We start from the raw sequence: 17,983 nt of genomic DNA, 5'->3' as shown, positions 1-17,983 counted from the left end.
TTATTTCTGAGGCTCATGTATCACACAATTTGCTCTACTGAATTATCATTGACTATATAATTTTAGAACCTGGAAAATATAGTGCTTTAGTAGTCGCATAAACATTATAATGAAAATTAAGTTGTATTTTCATTTGGAGTGAAAATGCATGCTAAGTTGAATTCAAACATTGGGTATAGTTTTTAATAAATTCTTAGATAAAAATAGCATTTTTGATTCCCTAGAAGAGCAATGTTTTTATTTTATAGTGACCTTAATGCTAGTTGACTTGATCTTAAAGAGACTCAGGATGAAACACATATATATCCCAGTACATCCAAGGACCATAAATGGCAAACACTGAGTTGATTGATATTGTGATTTTAATTTTTATTTATTAAATTCCAACAATTTTTGATCATCTACTTTACACAAAGAACTGTGACAGACTCTGAGAGGACTAAGAGACATTAACTTAAATTTTAACATGCAGTTATTAAATTTATATGGAGATGACTACACTACCGGAATTACAGAAATGAATAAGAACATACTCTCAAGATCTTACAGTCATTGGTTGGGGTGAGAGTATTTCTTCTGTCTTTAAAAAGATAGAAAATCTGGAAGTATTTTGCCACTTTAAAGCAACAACCCACCCTACATTTGTACTAAAATAGGCTTTTGCTTGTTTTTAAACAAATTCTAGATGAGGTTATATTTTTACAATACTCTCTCTCGTCTCAAGTGAATTTATACATTCTCTACCCTGTCTAAACTTATATGCAAAATAAGAACCAGCAAGCCTTCAAACTTCAATCACAGTATTCTATAGGCTATATTTTAAGTCTACTGGATTAGTTGAAATTTATTTTGCTGAGTATGTTAACAAATAGATTCTAACATTTAAAAAATCATTACGATTTTTTCTGTTTTTGTCTTCTGAATTGCTCTGAGTAATGAATTGTTGGAGGGAAAATACCCATGTCTAAAATTTGTGTCTGGTGCCAGTCTCAGATTTATGCCAAACACCACTCGGTATTCAAAAGTGTGGTCCCTTTAAAACAGCAGGCCGGATATCACCTTTCTGTCTTCAAAGATTCAAACCAGACTTTCAATCTGTGATTTCTCTACAGAGGGTTGGCTGCTTCCCAGTTAATGTGAGTTTTGCAAAATTTGCATTTTGTGAAAACGGTGTTGTGTAAACATACATTGTGTCACTGTACCTGCTATTTACTGAAATCCGAGAGTTTAGCCTTTGAAATTTACGGTTCTCTGGTGCCATCATAAATCAATCAGTCATACGAATGGACTAGCTGTAGACACAGGATATTAATAAAACTAGGCAATGAAATTTAGACTAATAATTATTACTATCAAAAACATTTTTCCCCAAAAAACACCTCAAGGGTGAAACAGAATGGTAAAGTTTTTTTCAGGATGATGAATTTTCAAGCATTTCCAAGAGCATAATCACCTATTTTAAATGTTGTAAACTCTGTTACATTTCATTTGGATAAGTATCTAATAAGCAATTATTACATACCCTCTCATTTAAATTACCACTGAAAACTAGAAATAATCTTTATTTAATATGACTGTTTTTAACACCATATGGAAAGGGAAATAACTAAATGAAAATTGTTCACGTAAATGTGATGGGTGTAGGGGGCGGAAAGCAGTATTTCTTGACATGTGGCATGTCACTCAGGATAGTAAAAGGCCCATCATATCCAAAATGCCAGCTTGGATATTCCCTTGCCACCCACTTGACGAACAGACATACCACATGGCATTAAATGCTGCAACCTTTCCTAAAAATGCCACTTGGATTGGTCCGCTGTGGTGAGTATATAAGAACTCTTGGTCTGTCTCTTGAGTTTGTGAGTTCAAAGGGAAGAATCTAGTAAATAACACTGGCTAAATTTTGCCCTCAGATGTTTGGCATAAATGATTTGTGAGGATATTGGAACCTTTGGCTGTTTTCACACCAATGAAATAAATTATGCTACTTGAAAAAATTCTACAGAACATAATGCTACAGTCACATTCGACTTTTTGCAGAAGTACCAAGGAATATCTTTTAGAAACAGTGCTTATAAAGCCCTCTATACTCCTCAGATATTTCCCACAGATTTCTTCTCTTGGCTAGTATGAAAACAATCTTAATATTTTATTAATTCTTCATAAATACAAAGTATATAATATAAAACACTTTGTGCACATGTTTCCAACAATTTCATTTTCTATGCATCTTTACATAAGGTAGTAGCTAATAACTTTCTGTAGACAGGTATTTTCCAGTTTCTAAGCTTTATGTGTTCACATGTTGTAAAAACATATTTAAAAATTGAATTACCAGTAAAAATATTGAATGTAAAGGTCATTATGCTCCCACAAATGCAAAATACATTGAAAAATTATATAAACAAATAATTACATATGAAAATAATATGAGGCATATATTTTCTTCTATTATTTATTTTGTCCCTAAAAGAGCTCTAATTGATTAATTCTCAAGAGACAAAATGTAATTTTATAAAACAATTGTATCATTCAGAATTAGGAGACAACCTAAGAAGATGATTCTGAGTAGGTAGGATTTTTGCTATTACTATTATGTGAAAAAGACTGCACAATTAAATAACAGATTGTTTCATATCTTCCTAACAAGAGGGGCAAACTGATACTACAAGCAGCCAGAATGACATAATTAAAATAGAATTTCAAGGTTATATTAATAGAGTAATAAGTTAATTAAAATCAAGATCAACTGAACTTTCTATTTATACCAGTTCAGACAGCCCAAGAGGAAAAGAACTCTATTTTAGAGACATATGTGACTCTTTGAGCTTCTGTCATCCAGGTGCCATTTCTGATGGGGCACATGTGCACTGAACAGTTGGCAAAGAAGGAAAAAGATTACTGTAGATGTATGTGCAGATAGTCTCTCTAATGGTATAAAATACGTCTAGAAAGAGAGAGGGTCTTTGTTGTAAAATAAAAAATTTCCCATGACTTTTTGTTCTTTCTGAATGTGATTTGAGTATGTTTCTATAAATAAGAATATATACTTTTACTTATGATGTATATAGAACAAAAATAGACTTAGTAATTGTGTAAGTGATGGAATTACACACACAAATTGGCAACAACATTTGAAAAATTTAGGGTCTAGTTTCCATTTTATCTAAATGTATCATGTGTAGAGTGTCTGTCAAAGCAGAATGATATATAAAAGTATCCAGGAGCACATATTATACTGCATTGCTAGGTAAGGGTCTTTTCTTGATAACCTATGCAACTATTTATTCTGCAAACTGAAAATATCAGCAGAGAGAATTAAAGATGTTGCAGTTTCAGTACTGAAAGTTTTGGTCCCAAAATATACTTTGATAAAGTTATTTCCCTTTCATGCATTGATTGCTGCTTAGCTAATCTTCATCTTGGTCCAGATCAGCGTCAGCATCCGTGGTGAGTCTGAGATAAAAGAAAGCATAGAAAGCCAGTAGCAGTGCCAATATAGCTGCAAGTACAAGGCCAACTTCCTGGGAAGAAAAAAAAGCAGACTTGAAATTGCTGAGAAGAGACTGGTTAACATTATTAGTTTCACCAGATAAAGCAACCATATTATTCCACAGTTTAGAACGAGTAATTTGTACCTAAGATTCATATTCTTTTTGTTTAACACTTTTTGCCATTAAGAAACTTGTTTTGTACTTGGTAAGTCCCAATGAAATGGCGAATGCATCAGTGGGTGAGTCATTGGTATTATTATTTTTAGCGAATTTGTTTTTTCCTAATAGTAGCAATAAAATTTATCATTTTAATATATTTTTATAATTTGGATATCAGGATGTTCCATACAAGCAATGCAGTTTGTATCTACACAGTTGATCTATTTTCTATTTAAGTGTGTTTAACTTTGTTGCTTCAATACGTTTAGTATTAATGATAACATTTGAACACAGATTTGTTAAATTATTCCTTTTCATTGAAAAGAAACAGTTATAACTGGTCTCTAGATTGTATCTCTGTATACATTCTCATTACAAGTGACTTTGCTGAAACTCTAATTTTTAAATTCTAAAGTCTATAGTTCATATTGCAGGGGAACAAAACAGAGTACTCCTAACACATGAATCATGATACAGTGTAGTTTATCACAGCTGTGAAGGATGAGTCCAGATTTTTCATTTGTGGTGTGATGTGGATTAATCAACTATATTGAAATAATGATTAAAAAATTTACTCATATGATGAAAATCATATTATCTCTCAAAAAGTAGGTGTATGTATACATGTGTCTGTGAGTATACCTTCCAGAAACTTTCTTAATATTAACATATCATTTGGCTAAATCAAACAAACAAATAAAGTGCCAGTGCAGTATCCTGAGGGGTCTAATACTATATTCTAATTTCTACTGTATATTGTGCCCTTTACCTGGCACTGTTTTACAGAGAAGCTATTCATTTACATTTACATGAATATAGTTTACACTTCACAAGAAGATGAAGTCAGTAAAATTAACTTTAAAAACATTAAAATGAATTTGGCTTATAATCACCATGAAATTTTTACATGAATGTTGAATTTACAAATAGGTATTTTATACAGATTTTTAGCTTCATAACATTTATTTAGATTTCCAAACTATGAAAATAAATATTAATAAAAACCAAGAGTTTGAAAAACTCAGGTTAAAGATTTTTGTAAGATTTCATTTTTTAAATCTAATATACCAATATAATGTCAAAGGAAAGTGAATTTTTTCTTTCTTGCAATTGAAACACTTTGGCATCTCAAAAGGGCATGGCAGCATCAGACAGGTTTCATTTATTTTCTTATATCCACAGCTGTGCTCCCAGACCCATCTGGTTACACAGCTACTAATTTTAAGAGGATGTAATAAACAAGTGACACACAACTGCAAACTCCATCTGTTCTGTATAGTGGACAACAAAACTGTTCAACAGCAGTCACCATTCACCCACGCTTAATGCAAGAATTAAGTTTGTACTCTTGATTGGAGGCCATGATTCGTAACTTATTGATAATCAATTCTAATTGCTGCTTTTCAACTCCTTGTCCTTAAAACAACTCTGTATCATTTCACTATATACTTTCAGAGCATCTAGAGGCATGAAAAGGCTTTTAAGGGGTAGGAAATAGAGAATATTCATAGAACACAACTTCAGAAGATCCATTAATTCATTACATCTCTTCAATGTATAGTGTGGGTGTGGCTTAAAGGTACTGGGTAGAAATGTATAGCAAATAATTTTCTTCAAAAATCATCTCTTCATTGAGGAGACAAGCATTGTAGAGGCTGAATGTCTGGAGAGTTGAAACAATGGTAAAATTTGAAAATAATGCTTGCAGGATGATGGTGACACTAACCGTAACTTATAGACCTATAGGCATTTATGACCCCATTGCCCCCTTTAGTCATTTTTAGCTTTAAATCAAAAAGAACAAACATAACATTTCAAGCTGGCTCATCCTAAGGGGTTGCTGGCAGGATCTGGTTGGCACTTGAATATTTTATTTATGTAACAAAACTAAATTTGTGATTGTTATTCTTTCATTATAATTGTGCTTTTCATATAAACCTTTTAAATAAAAAAATCATCTCATTAAAAAATGTAAAAATCCTTTCCTTTTAAATGCTAGAAAATATGGGTATTTACATTATGAAAAAAGTTATTGATGTTAGTGATGCTGTAATTCTTGAAAAATGATCTAATTGAGCGGCAACTAAACAGCAAACTTAGTTGTGAAAATAGCTTTTAGGTGGCACTCATTGCATTACTGGGCCATAAATTATGACATTTTCTTTATATTTGTAAAACAAAGAAAATGAAAAGTACCTTCTCAGTAGAAATTAAGTCTAGATTTCAGAATAATATATTGACATCTTATATGAAAATTGCTAACTTTTCCCATAAAACACTTTCTATTACCAAACATGCATTTACAAAAAGCACTAGAAGCCTCTGAGGGTTAAGCTCCTATTGTATAATTCTTCATGTCCCTAGCCCATGTTTCTCAATCAGTACTGTTGATTTGATATGGTAATTAAATCTGGAAGTGATTTCTTGTATAAACTCTTCCAAGATGATCATGTCTTATTCATCTTTCTTTTCACAGGTGCTATACTATTATAATATTTTTTGTAATTTATAAATATGTAATAAAAGACTGACTGAAATTAGTATAATCTTTATACAGGGATATTAAAATTAGTAATGTTTTTAAAACTTTACAACACTAATATCCATAATACTATCTCCAAAGCCAATCTGAGAACATTTTGTAATATATAATATGGTGACATGATGTACCCTTTAGGAGGTTATCTTAAGGCCAATGACAAATGCTGAAGGAGAGACTTCCACAAACTGGAAATGGCTATTTCAAAAAATATTTTCTCAATCATCTAATAATTCATAAATGACTTCTATGAGTTCAATTCAATGTTCAATGTTTCTAGTGTATTACTGAATTCTCCTGACGACATTATGAGGTAAATGGCAAAATTTCCATTTTATAAATGTGCCAACTTAGACTTAGCTAGATCATGGCAAAAGGAAGGGGCAAATTCTAGGCCTCCTTATCCTGAGCTTAGTGCTGTTCTCCTTGCTGTTATTTTTCTATCCATGTATCTGTTCATATTTTCTACAGATTTGAGCTATATGAAGAGTATATCTATGATTCATTCAAAAGACTATGTAGTAAAGCGATAAGATATTACAATATTATGGTCATTCTGTATCAACTAGATAAGAGCAAAACATGTTTGATGTTCATTAGTCCTTAGTTGCTTCTCTGACATTATCAATATGAATAAAATCACTCACTGGGGAAATTAAAAGGCATTAAATGGCAATTGCTGAAAGAAACTTTGTTATTTAAAATTCTATGCCAAAATGACAAGGCAATCAAAGTTTGACAGGGCAAACTAATTAGTATGCCAGATTTGAAATGTAAAACACCTCAAGGTTCTGATTCTAAAAAGTTTCATATCATCTTAATAGGCTCTTCACACAAATTTTCAAGCAAAGTAAACAATGTTTAAGGTTAAGGTTTTTGTTTTCCACAGGTTTACAAATCAAAATAATAGCCTAGCTTATTAAAAAGGAGCTATGCTCTGATGTCAGTTTGAAAGTTTTCTGTAGATACCTTAAATATTAAATAAAATCTAAGAAAAATGTGTTCTCATAGAAAGACTAGTAAATTCGACAGTGTTTTTAAAAAAGATAGTAGATAATTGCACTATAAGGTAGACCTTATCTCATCCTGGGAACATTATTACTTCTTCAGATTTGAAGAATAACAACAATTATGAGAGTAAATGTAAAAAAGATGTGTATGTAGAAAGGTGGTATATGAATAAATAAATATCTGCACTATTTCTCAAATCCTAACATTTAACTTCTCATCATATTGTGCCACAAGAGGATTTTGTTTCCCCACATTTTTCTAAGAAACAAACCAAAACAACAAAAGCCTCACTGTATTGTGAAAGATAAAAGTAAGTGACATATTGCTGTTGAGGACAATGACAATGTTTTCACTTCAAGAAATGGTCATCAAGTAACCAAACATTAAAAAAAAACTCAATACTGCTTTTTAAAAAATCATGTCATAAAGAATTTTTTTAATGAATAAAATTTCACATGAAATTAGAAAAAATACTTCAAAAGATGAATCTTCTTTTAAACAAAAAGGCAAGTTACTTTTTTTTTATTGCAAACTGACACACTGCACTGAAGAGGGGGTGCTGTGAAAACATACTGCATCACACAACAAAGCTTGATCAAAATCGGTAATCAGGAGCGAAAAGAAGGCAGTGTTTCATGATCATAATAGCAAATTCTGGAAGACAACCAAACATATCATCTGGCAGTTCAACAGCTGTTACAGCTTCGTAGTAATACCTTGGCATTCGCTGTAAGCTATAACTTAGAAAAATTGATTTTTCATCTGCCAGATAAAACCCAAAATCTCCTTTTAACATGTTAATATTTAAATAAAATATATGTACTAGTCATTTTTATTTTACACCTTTGATAGTAGAGTTGCCAAATTAATTCTTCTATTAATAGTTTAATTCAACTCTAAATACCTGGCAAAAGATTGACATGGGCAATAATGTAAATGCAATTTGTTGAGCTTCATTGTGTTAGCACATTAAATTAATATCTGCTAACATCATTCTCAGTTGCATTTATCCCTCTTAAGCAGATAAAACACTGGTATTCTGAAAGAACAAGTTAAGGAATGTCATTATAATTTCATCATAGAGTTCTGACAACAATAAGATAAGTAGAGTAAAATTACATATATTAATGATCTCAGTATATATCATTACAACTACAGCTTAAACAACTATAAAATGAAATTTATTGAAAACAAAAGAAATTTTTGACTAAGGCCACATACATCACTGAAATGTCTGAATAATGCACACAGTAGCTAGAGAAAAAAAAATTGCAATTTTAAGTATAACTGATTCTTTTAAGTGACACCATTTTAAGGCCCTTCAAAAATCTTGGAATAGGAAGGATGCTTTCCATTAAGTAAATTCTTCATAAAAACCTTCAAGTCTGGCATTCTATTTAGATTTTGAAATGTCATAAAACATTTAGAATTCAACATTTATAAAATCCAGTTTTAGAAAATGAAATGGCATGCACATATCAAATTTTAAACTTATCAAATAAATAGAGGTTTACCTTTATGCCTATAGCTGTTTTCTTTGCTTCTGCTTTTAATTTGGTTGCTCGTAAAATAGGTTTAGTTTTTTTGTAATCTTGTTTACCTAGAAAGAAATAGCTTCAGACAATGAGTTATGTTTGTATATAATTCAACAATCATTTGAAATGTCAAAGAATGTTTAAATATAGTAAAACAGGGACACAGAGTTGCAAACAGTTCCCAGTTGTGGTAACCATAAACTTGTCACCAAAGGTCAACTTTTCCTTCTCTCTTACTTTTTCAGGAAGAAGATCCTGATGGACACCTTCAATTTGATGTATAGTGAATGTCAAAAAAGATAAAAACTTATTTTAGAGAACACAAAATTTAAAGTAAAGAAAATAAACCTTTGGAGGCATTTGGAAACAAATACACAAGTAAATGAGGATATGTAAGATCCCATTTATAGGTAAACTTTGTTTTCCTAAGTAAAAGAATAACAGCTCATTATAAATGTATTTTATTTCGGACACATTAAGCATTCAAAAATAAGTAAGAAATGTCCCTAAGCTTTCTTTAAGTAAAAAACTAAAGAAAAAACCTATAAATACTTAACTTTTAGCATCCTGAATTCATTAGAGAAATATGTATTTTTCTTTTGTTTCCTCTTAATAGAGAACAAAATAAATATGGCTAGATAGAAGTTATAGGACAGCTACATTTAGATTAGTTTCAATAATCTCTTCCACATTTCACAGCCAAAAGCATCCAAAACTGAGTTAGTGCCATAAAATTTCCTTTCTTTGTGTATCATCTAGTGACTGAAGCAAAGAGTAACAAAACAGGATTGCAAAGCCTGGGTAGAATATAGATTTAACAACAAGAACAAGAATAGTAAAGCATTCATTAAAATGATATACTGTTTTGTTTAGCCAACTTTTTACTAGGAACTGAGTCAAAATGAGCCTTAAATATAATAATAAATAAATTATCAGAAAGAGTTAATACATGACAGTATAATCTCTCTGGCTATTTTATATTCTTATTTTGCCTTATTTTCATCTTTTCCCTTTCCTTTCAATGACCAGTTCCTTTACAAAACTCATCGCTACATTCCTTTCATCTAAATAATACAAATTCTGACTTTAATTTCCACACCTTCTTCACATTGAAATAAATTTAAAAGCAGTTGGTCTGAACTCAAGTATATCATAAAAATTTAATGTGCAATATATCTTAATGTGTCTGCTAATGATTCAAAAGTATCTTTAAAATTTCATATAGAGTTTTAGAACTAGAAATGGTAGTCAAATGAGAGTCAAATGGATGGACGTAGTGAAGAAACACTGTATTTGTGTCCATTAGACACATAAAAGTTTGTTTGGCTGAAAAGCTAGGTATTTTGTTTTTAAAGGATTGTATGCTCTTTCCTTAATTGCTATTATATAGCAATAATTCTGGATCAATGAGCATGCAGAAGCTTAATAAATATTATTTGATGATGGGGTTTGATGATCTAGAAATAAGCCAATTGTCATAATATGTATCAAATGATCTAAATTTAAATCATGAAAGAACAAAATACAGAAAAATGTTACTCTGACCTATTTTAAATTAGCAATATTTAATTTTGATGAAAAAATCTTGACAAGTGTTTGCTCTGATTCACATCTCAACAGTCAAACTATTCGTGTCATTATTCTTGCTGAGACATAAACAATTCAGAACAATGAAAATGGTCACACATCAAAGGCTTCCAGTCAGGGTTACAAAGTAAGTTTCTAATGAAAATTCTAAAAGAAATCTGAAGATCGTAAACTTAAAGTCAAAAAGTAATTTCTTGTTTTTTCTTTTTTTTTTTAAATTAATTTACTTATTTTACTTTAAGTGCATACTATATCTGGCATTTCTCCCCATGTTATCTTGTATATGCCCTATAATAATCTCTTGATGTTATGGGGTGGGGACGAATAAACAAATGCAAGAGGATTATCTTAACTCACACATTTTTAAATACAGCTATGCAATATTTTGTATAATGTATCTGTCATAAAACACACTCAGATATCTAGGAGTCAATACTAAAATAAGAAATTTATCACTCTAAATCAACTGCCATGTAACCATTGGTTAAATAACGTATTCTATTTTAATTCACTCTTATATTCTTAGAGAATAATACTTCCAGATTTGTATTCAAGTTGATATTAATATTTGAAACCATATTTATAATAAAAAGACTGTATTAAAGGTTATTGTATTTCTGGTACTTTTCCAAGCGGTGCATCTGTCATAAATTTGTATTCTCCTTGTCGACGATGATATCCAAAACTGTACTATATTGCAATATGTGGTTTTAGTTTACTAAGTGAAAACATTTACAGGAGTGTCTGCTAAGTTCTTTATAACTAGAACCAGATCATTCCATTGTACTCAAAGAGGTTTTCAACATTTAAATGTTTATGGCTTCGAGAAAGATACCTATACCCACGTGTTTGTAAAAAATATAAAATATAGAAGTGCCTGCCTTTGGAGTACTTACATCTAGGGAAAAAAAACACACTTACATAATCTAGATTTTATATGTAGACTCTTCCAAACATATCTGATTTTGATTTTGGTTATATCGGTAATGCAATAATCAAAGTCGCGATTTGACAGTTGCTCATTAAATCGTGTGTGGAGAGAAAAACTTGATAATTCAAGCCTATGAAGCCAATCTGGGGCCTCAATCAAGTCCGATGTCTAAACTTCCTTAGGAACAGTTTCTACTGCATTTTTCTATGTATAAACTACCTTACTAGTTCTTTATGTGTTTCATAATTTTAAACTGAAAATCAAACATATTTGATAATGTAAGGTGGAAACTCTGCAAACTAGATCACCCCTGAGGTTTGTTGTTACTGTTATTTGTTCTTCGTTGGTTGTTATTAGAATCCCTTTGTTAAGTAACCTTTCTAAGCTAATTCTATAACGACTGTATTCAATATAGTATAAGATCACTGACGTCTCTGCGTATTTATCTTAGTGGTCATCTGCTGTGGTTTGAATGCATCCCACAAAATTCGTGCTGGAAACTTAATTTTCAGTGCAACAGTGTTGAGAGGTGAAATCTTTAAGTGGATAGTGGGTCCCCATTCTCTCTTGTGCACGCTCTTTTGCCCTTTTGCCTTCCACTAAGGGATGATGCATTCACAAGGCCCTTGCCAGATGCAGGACCCTCAACCTTAGACTTCCCGGTCTCCACAACTGTAAGAAATAAATCTCTGTTCTTTACACATTATCTAATCTCGGGGGCTTTGTTATAGCAGCACCAAATGGACGAAGACAGAAAACTGCTACCAAGAAGTAGGGCTGCTGCTATGACAAACACCTGAAAATGTGGAAGTGGCTTTGCAAATGTGCAAAAGGGAGGGGGGAAGAATTTGAAAGAGCAGGCTAGAATAAGTCTGTATTGCTATGAAAGAAGGATTAAAGGTGATTCTGGTGGGGGGGTGCTCAGAGGAAATGAAGGGCTGTAAGGAAAGTCTGAATCTTCTTAAGGATTATTTGGGGTCATAGTCAGAATGATGATAGAAACATGAAAAGTAAAGGCCATTTTGATGAGGTCTCAGATGGAAATGGGGGATATTTTATTGGGGACTGGATAAAGGCCATCCTTGTTATAAATTGGCAAAGAACATGTCTGAATTGCTTCGTTGTCAAAGACTATATGGAAGACAAGACTTTATGAGCAATGGACTAAAGTATCTTCCAGAATAAATTTCTAAGCAAAATACTGAAGGAGTTGCATGACTGCCTTTGACCTCATAAAGTGAGATGCAAGAAAAAAGAAACGATTAAAAGGTAAAATTTATAATTAAAAAAGAAGCCGAAGGGAAAGATTTATAAAATTCTCAGCCTGGCCATGTAAGGAAGAAAAACAGTGCGTTCAGGAGAGAATACTAAAGGTGTGACCAAGCAACCCTTTGCTAAAGAGATTACTAGAGAGAGAAGGGGACCAGGTGCTATTCATCAAGACAATGAGAGAAAGACCCCAAAGGCATTTCAGAGATCTCTGAGAATGCCCCTCCCGAAACAGGTCTCCAGAGAGGCGTCCAGGGGACCTCGGTATTCACTACCTGGAGTTGCTTTGGGACTGTTTCTCACATTCCATCACAGCACCCCTCAGCCATGCCAGCTGTGGCTTAAGCAGATCCAGGTGAAGCTTGTGCTGCAGCTTCAGAGGGCACAAGGGATAAGTCATAGCAGGGTTCACGTAGTTCTGATTCTGCAGACCTGCTGATCTCATGAGCTGTGGGGCCATAGGGACTTCCAACTAGATTTCAAAAGATATACTGGGCAGCTTGACGGCCCAGGCAGAAACCTGTCACAGGGATGAAGCCACTGCAGAGAGCCCTGACTAGGGCAATGCCTAGTGAAGCTACAGGAGTAATGCCATCTCAGAGACTCAAGAATTATAGAGCTACCAGAGTGCAGTTGCAGTCTGGGAAAGAACAAGGCAAGAGACTCCAACCTGTGAGAGCTGCTGGGTGGTTTGAGCCCAGAAAAGCCATATGGGGAGGGTTGCCTGAGGCCTTGGGGGCTCAATACATGCCCCAATGTGACCAGGATGTGGGACATGGAGTCAAAGGATATTATTCTCCAGCTTTAAGATTTAATGTTTTCCCTCTTGGGTTTTGGTCTTGCTTGCAATCTGCTACTCCTTTTTTCTTGCCTATTTCTCCTTTTTGGAATGGGAATGTCTGTGTTATGTTTGTGCCAACATAATTCCTTTTTTTTTTTTTTCTATTTTAGGTGTTTTACTCTTGTTGCCCAGGCTGGAGTGCAGTGGTGTGATCTTGGCTCACTGCAACCTCTACCTCCCAGGTTCAAGTGATTCTCCAGCCCCTGACTCCCAGGTAGCTAGGAATACAGGCACGAACCACCACGCCTGGTTAATTTTTGTATTTTTAGTAGAGACAGGGTTTCGTCATATTGGCCAGGCTAGTCTCGAACTCCAGACCTCAGGTGATCCACCCGTCTCAGCCTCCCAAAATGCTGGGATTACAGGCATGAGCCACTGCATCTGGCCCCAGCATTGTACTTTGGAAGCAGATAATTTGGTAATTTGGTTAATCTTACAGCCTCACAGATGGAGAGGAATTTGCCTCCAGATGAACCATGCCTTGAGTCTTAGCCGTATCTGATTTCAAATGAGACTTTGGATTTTGAAATTTTGAGTTGATACTGGAAGGAAGGAAGACTTTTGGGACTATTGGGATGGAATGAATGTACTTTCATTGTAAGAAGGGCATGAACTTTGAAGGCCAGGGCTGGAATGCTGTAATTTAAATGTGTCCTGAAAAGTTCATGTGTTGGAAACTTAATTTCCAGTTCAACAATGTTGAGAGGTGGGACCTTTAATAGATGAGTCATAAAGGCTCTGCCCTCATGAATGGATTAGTTATCACAGGAGTGGGCTCATGATAAAAGAATGAGTTTGGTTCTTTCCTCTTGATCTCCTGCATGTGCTCTTGTCCTTTGTTCTTTCCCATTAGGATGATGCATTAACTTTTGACTTTCCAGACTCCAGAACTTTAAAAAATAAATTTCTTTTCTTTATAAATTACCCAGTCTCAGGTACTCTGTTATAGCAGCACAAAATGGACTAAGACATCATGTAATGACTGGACAGATATTTCCTTAAAATGTTTTGAACCACTAAGTCTCTTAGTTTTGCTGAGGAGCTATGTGAGTATTTGTGTGTGTGTGTCTGTGTATGTGTATGTGAGTAAATGTGTATATTTTTGTGTTGGGGTATATCTCCATGCTATAACAGAAGTTAACAGTTATGCCTTAGCCTTCACTTCTGCTTGTGAAGAGCCTTAAGTCCACCAAGAGGTAAGAGATTATAGGCTTCTCAAATCCTTAATGGGCATGGCATAGCCCTGCTCATGCACATGGCCTTCTAGATTCCCAGGAATCTATGTCAGACCTTTTAAAAACTCTATGGGCATCTCATTACCTTGTTTTTGCTTTTAAGTTTTTTGGTCAGTCTTATGTTTAACCCCAACTAGTAATGATGCTCCAGGCAGGTACTATGTTAAACAGTTGTAGTTCATTGTTTTTGTCAAATGCCACAGAGAAAGGGCTCTTCATGCAGAGTTAGCTCTAAGTAAGGTCAAATAAAAACAAGTTTTGAGAAAGGGGCTTTTCAGTGAGTTTCCAGACTGGTCAAGTAGTGACAAGTCTTGAAGATGGGAGTTTTGCATATCTCTAAATGCATTTTGCCTTCTACAGTGGCTACTATGCTAACGTCTTCCCTAACTACTGTAGTTGCAAGGCTGAAGAACAGACGATAGCATTAAGGCAAGTTAAAACATCACAAAGATTGCAGATATTACTGAGATTCGCCTGTTTTTCTTGAATAAACACTCCTTAGATGGTTGGAAGATTTTAGTTAATTTTCGGGTTTCTGGAAAACATTGATTTTGATAGTTTTTACCAGTGTTCTCATTGGCTTTATACAAAAGCAGATTTTCAGAGGTTCTTGCTTTTCATTCAAGAAGTACTTCTCCTCCATAACTTTACTTTTACTATCATCACATTTAAAGTTAATTTTTTAAATTTTTACATTGATTTTCATTTATTTACAATTTTTATAATAACTATAAAATAGTTAGAATATAATGGCTGAGTAAAACAGAGGTTGCTGCTTAAAAGCTGAGTGTTGGTAATCTATCAGATATTGCAGGCTGAATGTTTCAAATGCTTTTTGTTTTTTAACTTAATTTTTGCAGGCACATAATAGTGTATATATTGATGGAGTTCATGGGCTATTTTGATAATGGCATGCAATGCATAGTAATCACAATAGGGTAAATGGAGTATCCATCCTCTCCAGAATTTGTCCTTTCTTTGCGTTACAAACAATCTGATTATACTTTTTTCATTGTTTTTAAGTGTACAGTAAGTTTTATCAAATACCAGATCTTATTCATTCTAACAAACAATATTTTTGTATCCATTAACAATTCCCACTCCCTCCACCTCCTCCCCATTACTTTTCCCAGTCTCTGGTTACCACTCTTCTATTCTCTATTTCCATGAGTTCAATTGTTTAAATATTTTTAGTTCCACAAATAAGTGAGAAGATGCTAACTTTGTCTTTCTGTACCTGGCTTATTTCACTTGACAGAATGACCTCCAGTTACACCCATGTTGTTACATATGACAGGATCTCATTCCTTTTTTCATGAGTGAATAATACTTCATTGTGTATAAATACCACGTTTTCTGCATCCAGTCATCTATTGATGGACACTTAGGTTGCTTCCAAATCTTGGCTATTGTGACTAGTGCTGCAGTAAACATAGAAGTGTAGACCTATTTTTGATATCCTGATTCTCTTTCTTTTGGGTATATACCTAGCAGTAGGGTTACTGGATCATCTGATAGCTCTATTTTTGGGTTTTTGGAGAACTTCCAAACCATTTTCTATAGTGGTTGTACTAATTTACATTCCCATCAAAAGCATATGAGGGTTTTCTCCACATCCTCACCAGCATTTGTTCTTGCATCTTTTGGATAAAAGCCATTTTAACTGGGGATGATATTTCATTGTAGTTTTGATTTGCATTTCTCTGATGATTAATAATTTTGAGCACCTTTTCATATACCTGTTTGCCATTTGCATGCTTCTTTTGAGAAATGTCTATTCAAATCTTTTGCCCATTCAAAACTCAGATTATTGAATTTTTTCTACTGTGTTGTTTGAGCTCTTTATGTATTCCAGTTATTAATCCTTTGTTAGATAGTTTGCAAATATTTTCTCCCATTCTGTGGGTTGTCTCTTTCACTTTGTTGATGGTTCCTCTTGCTGTGCAAAGGAAAAGGTTTTTAATGTGATGTGATCCCACTTCTTCATGTTTGCTTTGGTTGTCTGTGCTTGTGACTAAAGATATTTTTGTCCAGCCCAATTTTCTGGAGAGGTTCCTTAATGTTTTCCTTTAGTAGTTTCAGAGTTTGATGTTTAAGATTCAAGTCTTTAATTCATTTGCTTTGATTTTTGTATATGGTAGAAGATAGTGTTCTAGTTGCAGTCTTCTGAATATGGATATCCAGTTTCCCCAGCACCATTTTTTGAAGAGACTGTCCATTCATTAATGTTATGTCTTAACACCTTTGTCAAAAATGAGCTCATTGTAGATGTAAGAATTTGTTTCTGGGTTTTCTATTCTGTTTCATTGGTGTGTATGTCTGATTTTATGTGAGTACTATACTGTTTTGGTTACTATCGTTCTGCAGTATAATTTGAAGTCAGTTAATGTGATTCCTCCAGTTTTGTTCTTTTTGCTCAGGATGGCTATGGCAATTCTAAGGCTTTTTTTGGTTTAATATAAATGTTAGGATTTTTCTTCTATTTCTGTAAAGAGTTTCATTGGTATTTCATTAGAGATTGCATTGAATTTGTAGTTTGCTTTGGGTAGTATGAGCAATTTAGCAATATTGATTTTTCCAATCCATGAACATAAATATTTTTTAATTTTTTATATGTTCTGTTCAATTTTTTATCATTGTTTTATAGTTTTCATTATAGAAATCTTTAACTTCTTTGTTTAAGTTTATTCCTAGGTATTTTGTTTTATTAGCAGCTATTATAAATGGGATTACTTTCTCAATTTTTTTCAGACTCTTTGCTGATTTTTGTATGTTGATTTTGTACAAAAATCAACTCTTGCAACCATACTGAAATTGCTTAACGGTTCTAATAGTTTCTGGTCAAATTTTTTGTTTTTTCCAAATAGTAAGACCATATCATCTGCAAACATGGATAATTGGACTTCTTCCTTTACAATCTGGATGTCCTTTATTTCTTTGTCTGATTGCTCTAGCTATGACTTCTAGTACTATGTTGAATAATAGGGACAGAAAGTGAGCAGTCTCATTTTGTTCCAGATCTGAGAGAAAGGGCTTTCAGTTTTTCCCCATTCAGTATGATACTAACTGTGGGTCTGTCATAAATGGCTTTTATTACATAGAGATATGCTATTTCTACACTCAGTTTTTTTAAGGTTTTTTTTTTTTTTTACCATGAAGAGATGTTGAATTTTATCAAATACTTTTCACTATTAATTGAAAGATTGTGTCCTTCATTTTATAGATATATCACATTGATTAATTTGTGTATATTGTATTGTCCTTGCATCCCTTGGATAAATTCCACTTGCTCATGTTGAATAATCTTTTTAACGTGTTGTTGGAGTTTGGTTTATGATAATTTGGTTGAGGATTTTTGCATCAGTGTTCATCAGGGATACTA

At 33.2% G+C, this 17,983-nt stretch overlaps 1 protein-coding gene across 9 annotated transcripts in view; it reads right to left on the bottom strand.

The window, feature by feature from the left end:
• Positions 1-344: 344 nt before the first annotated feature.
• Positions 345-17,983, bottom strand: part of TRIQK (triple QxxK/R motif containing) — a 250,075-nt gene continuing 232,436 nt past the window's right edge. For all 9 annotated transcript variants that reach the window (XM_032249383.1, XM_032249372.1, XM_032249352.1 and 6 more), the window contains 2 exons: positions 8,718-8,803; positions 345-3,524 (listed from right to left, as the gene is read on the bottom strand). In XM_032249383.1, the coding sequence (XP_032105274.1) occupies positions 3,411-3,524; positions 8,718-8,803 (200 nt within the window). In that variant the 3' untranslated portion in view covers positions 345-3,410. The remainder of the gene's footprint in view (positions 3,525-8,717; positions 8,804-17,983) is intronic.

Source organism: Sapajus apella, unplaced genomic scaffold, assembly GCF_009761245.1.
Source record: "Sapajus apella isolate SASKATOON/1434 unplaced genomic scaffold, GSC_monkey_1.0 scaffold3, whole genome shotgun sequence".
NCBI lineage: Eukaryota > Metazoa > Chordata > Mammalia > Primates > Cebidae > Sapajus > Sapajus apella.
The sequence above is the reverse complement of the archived record's forward strand: the minus strand, read 5'-3'. Positions and strand labels throughout refer to the sequence as shown.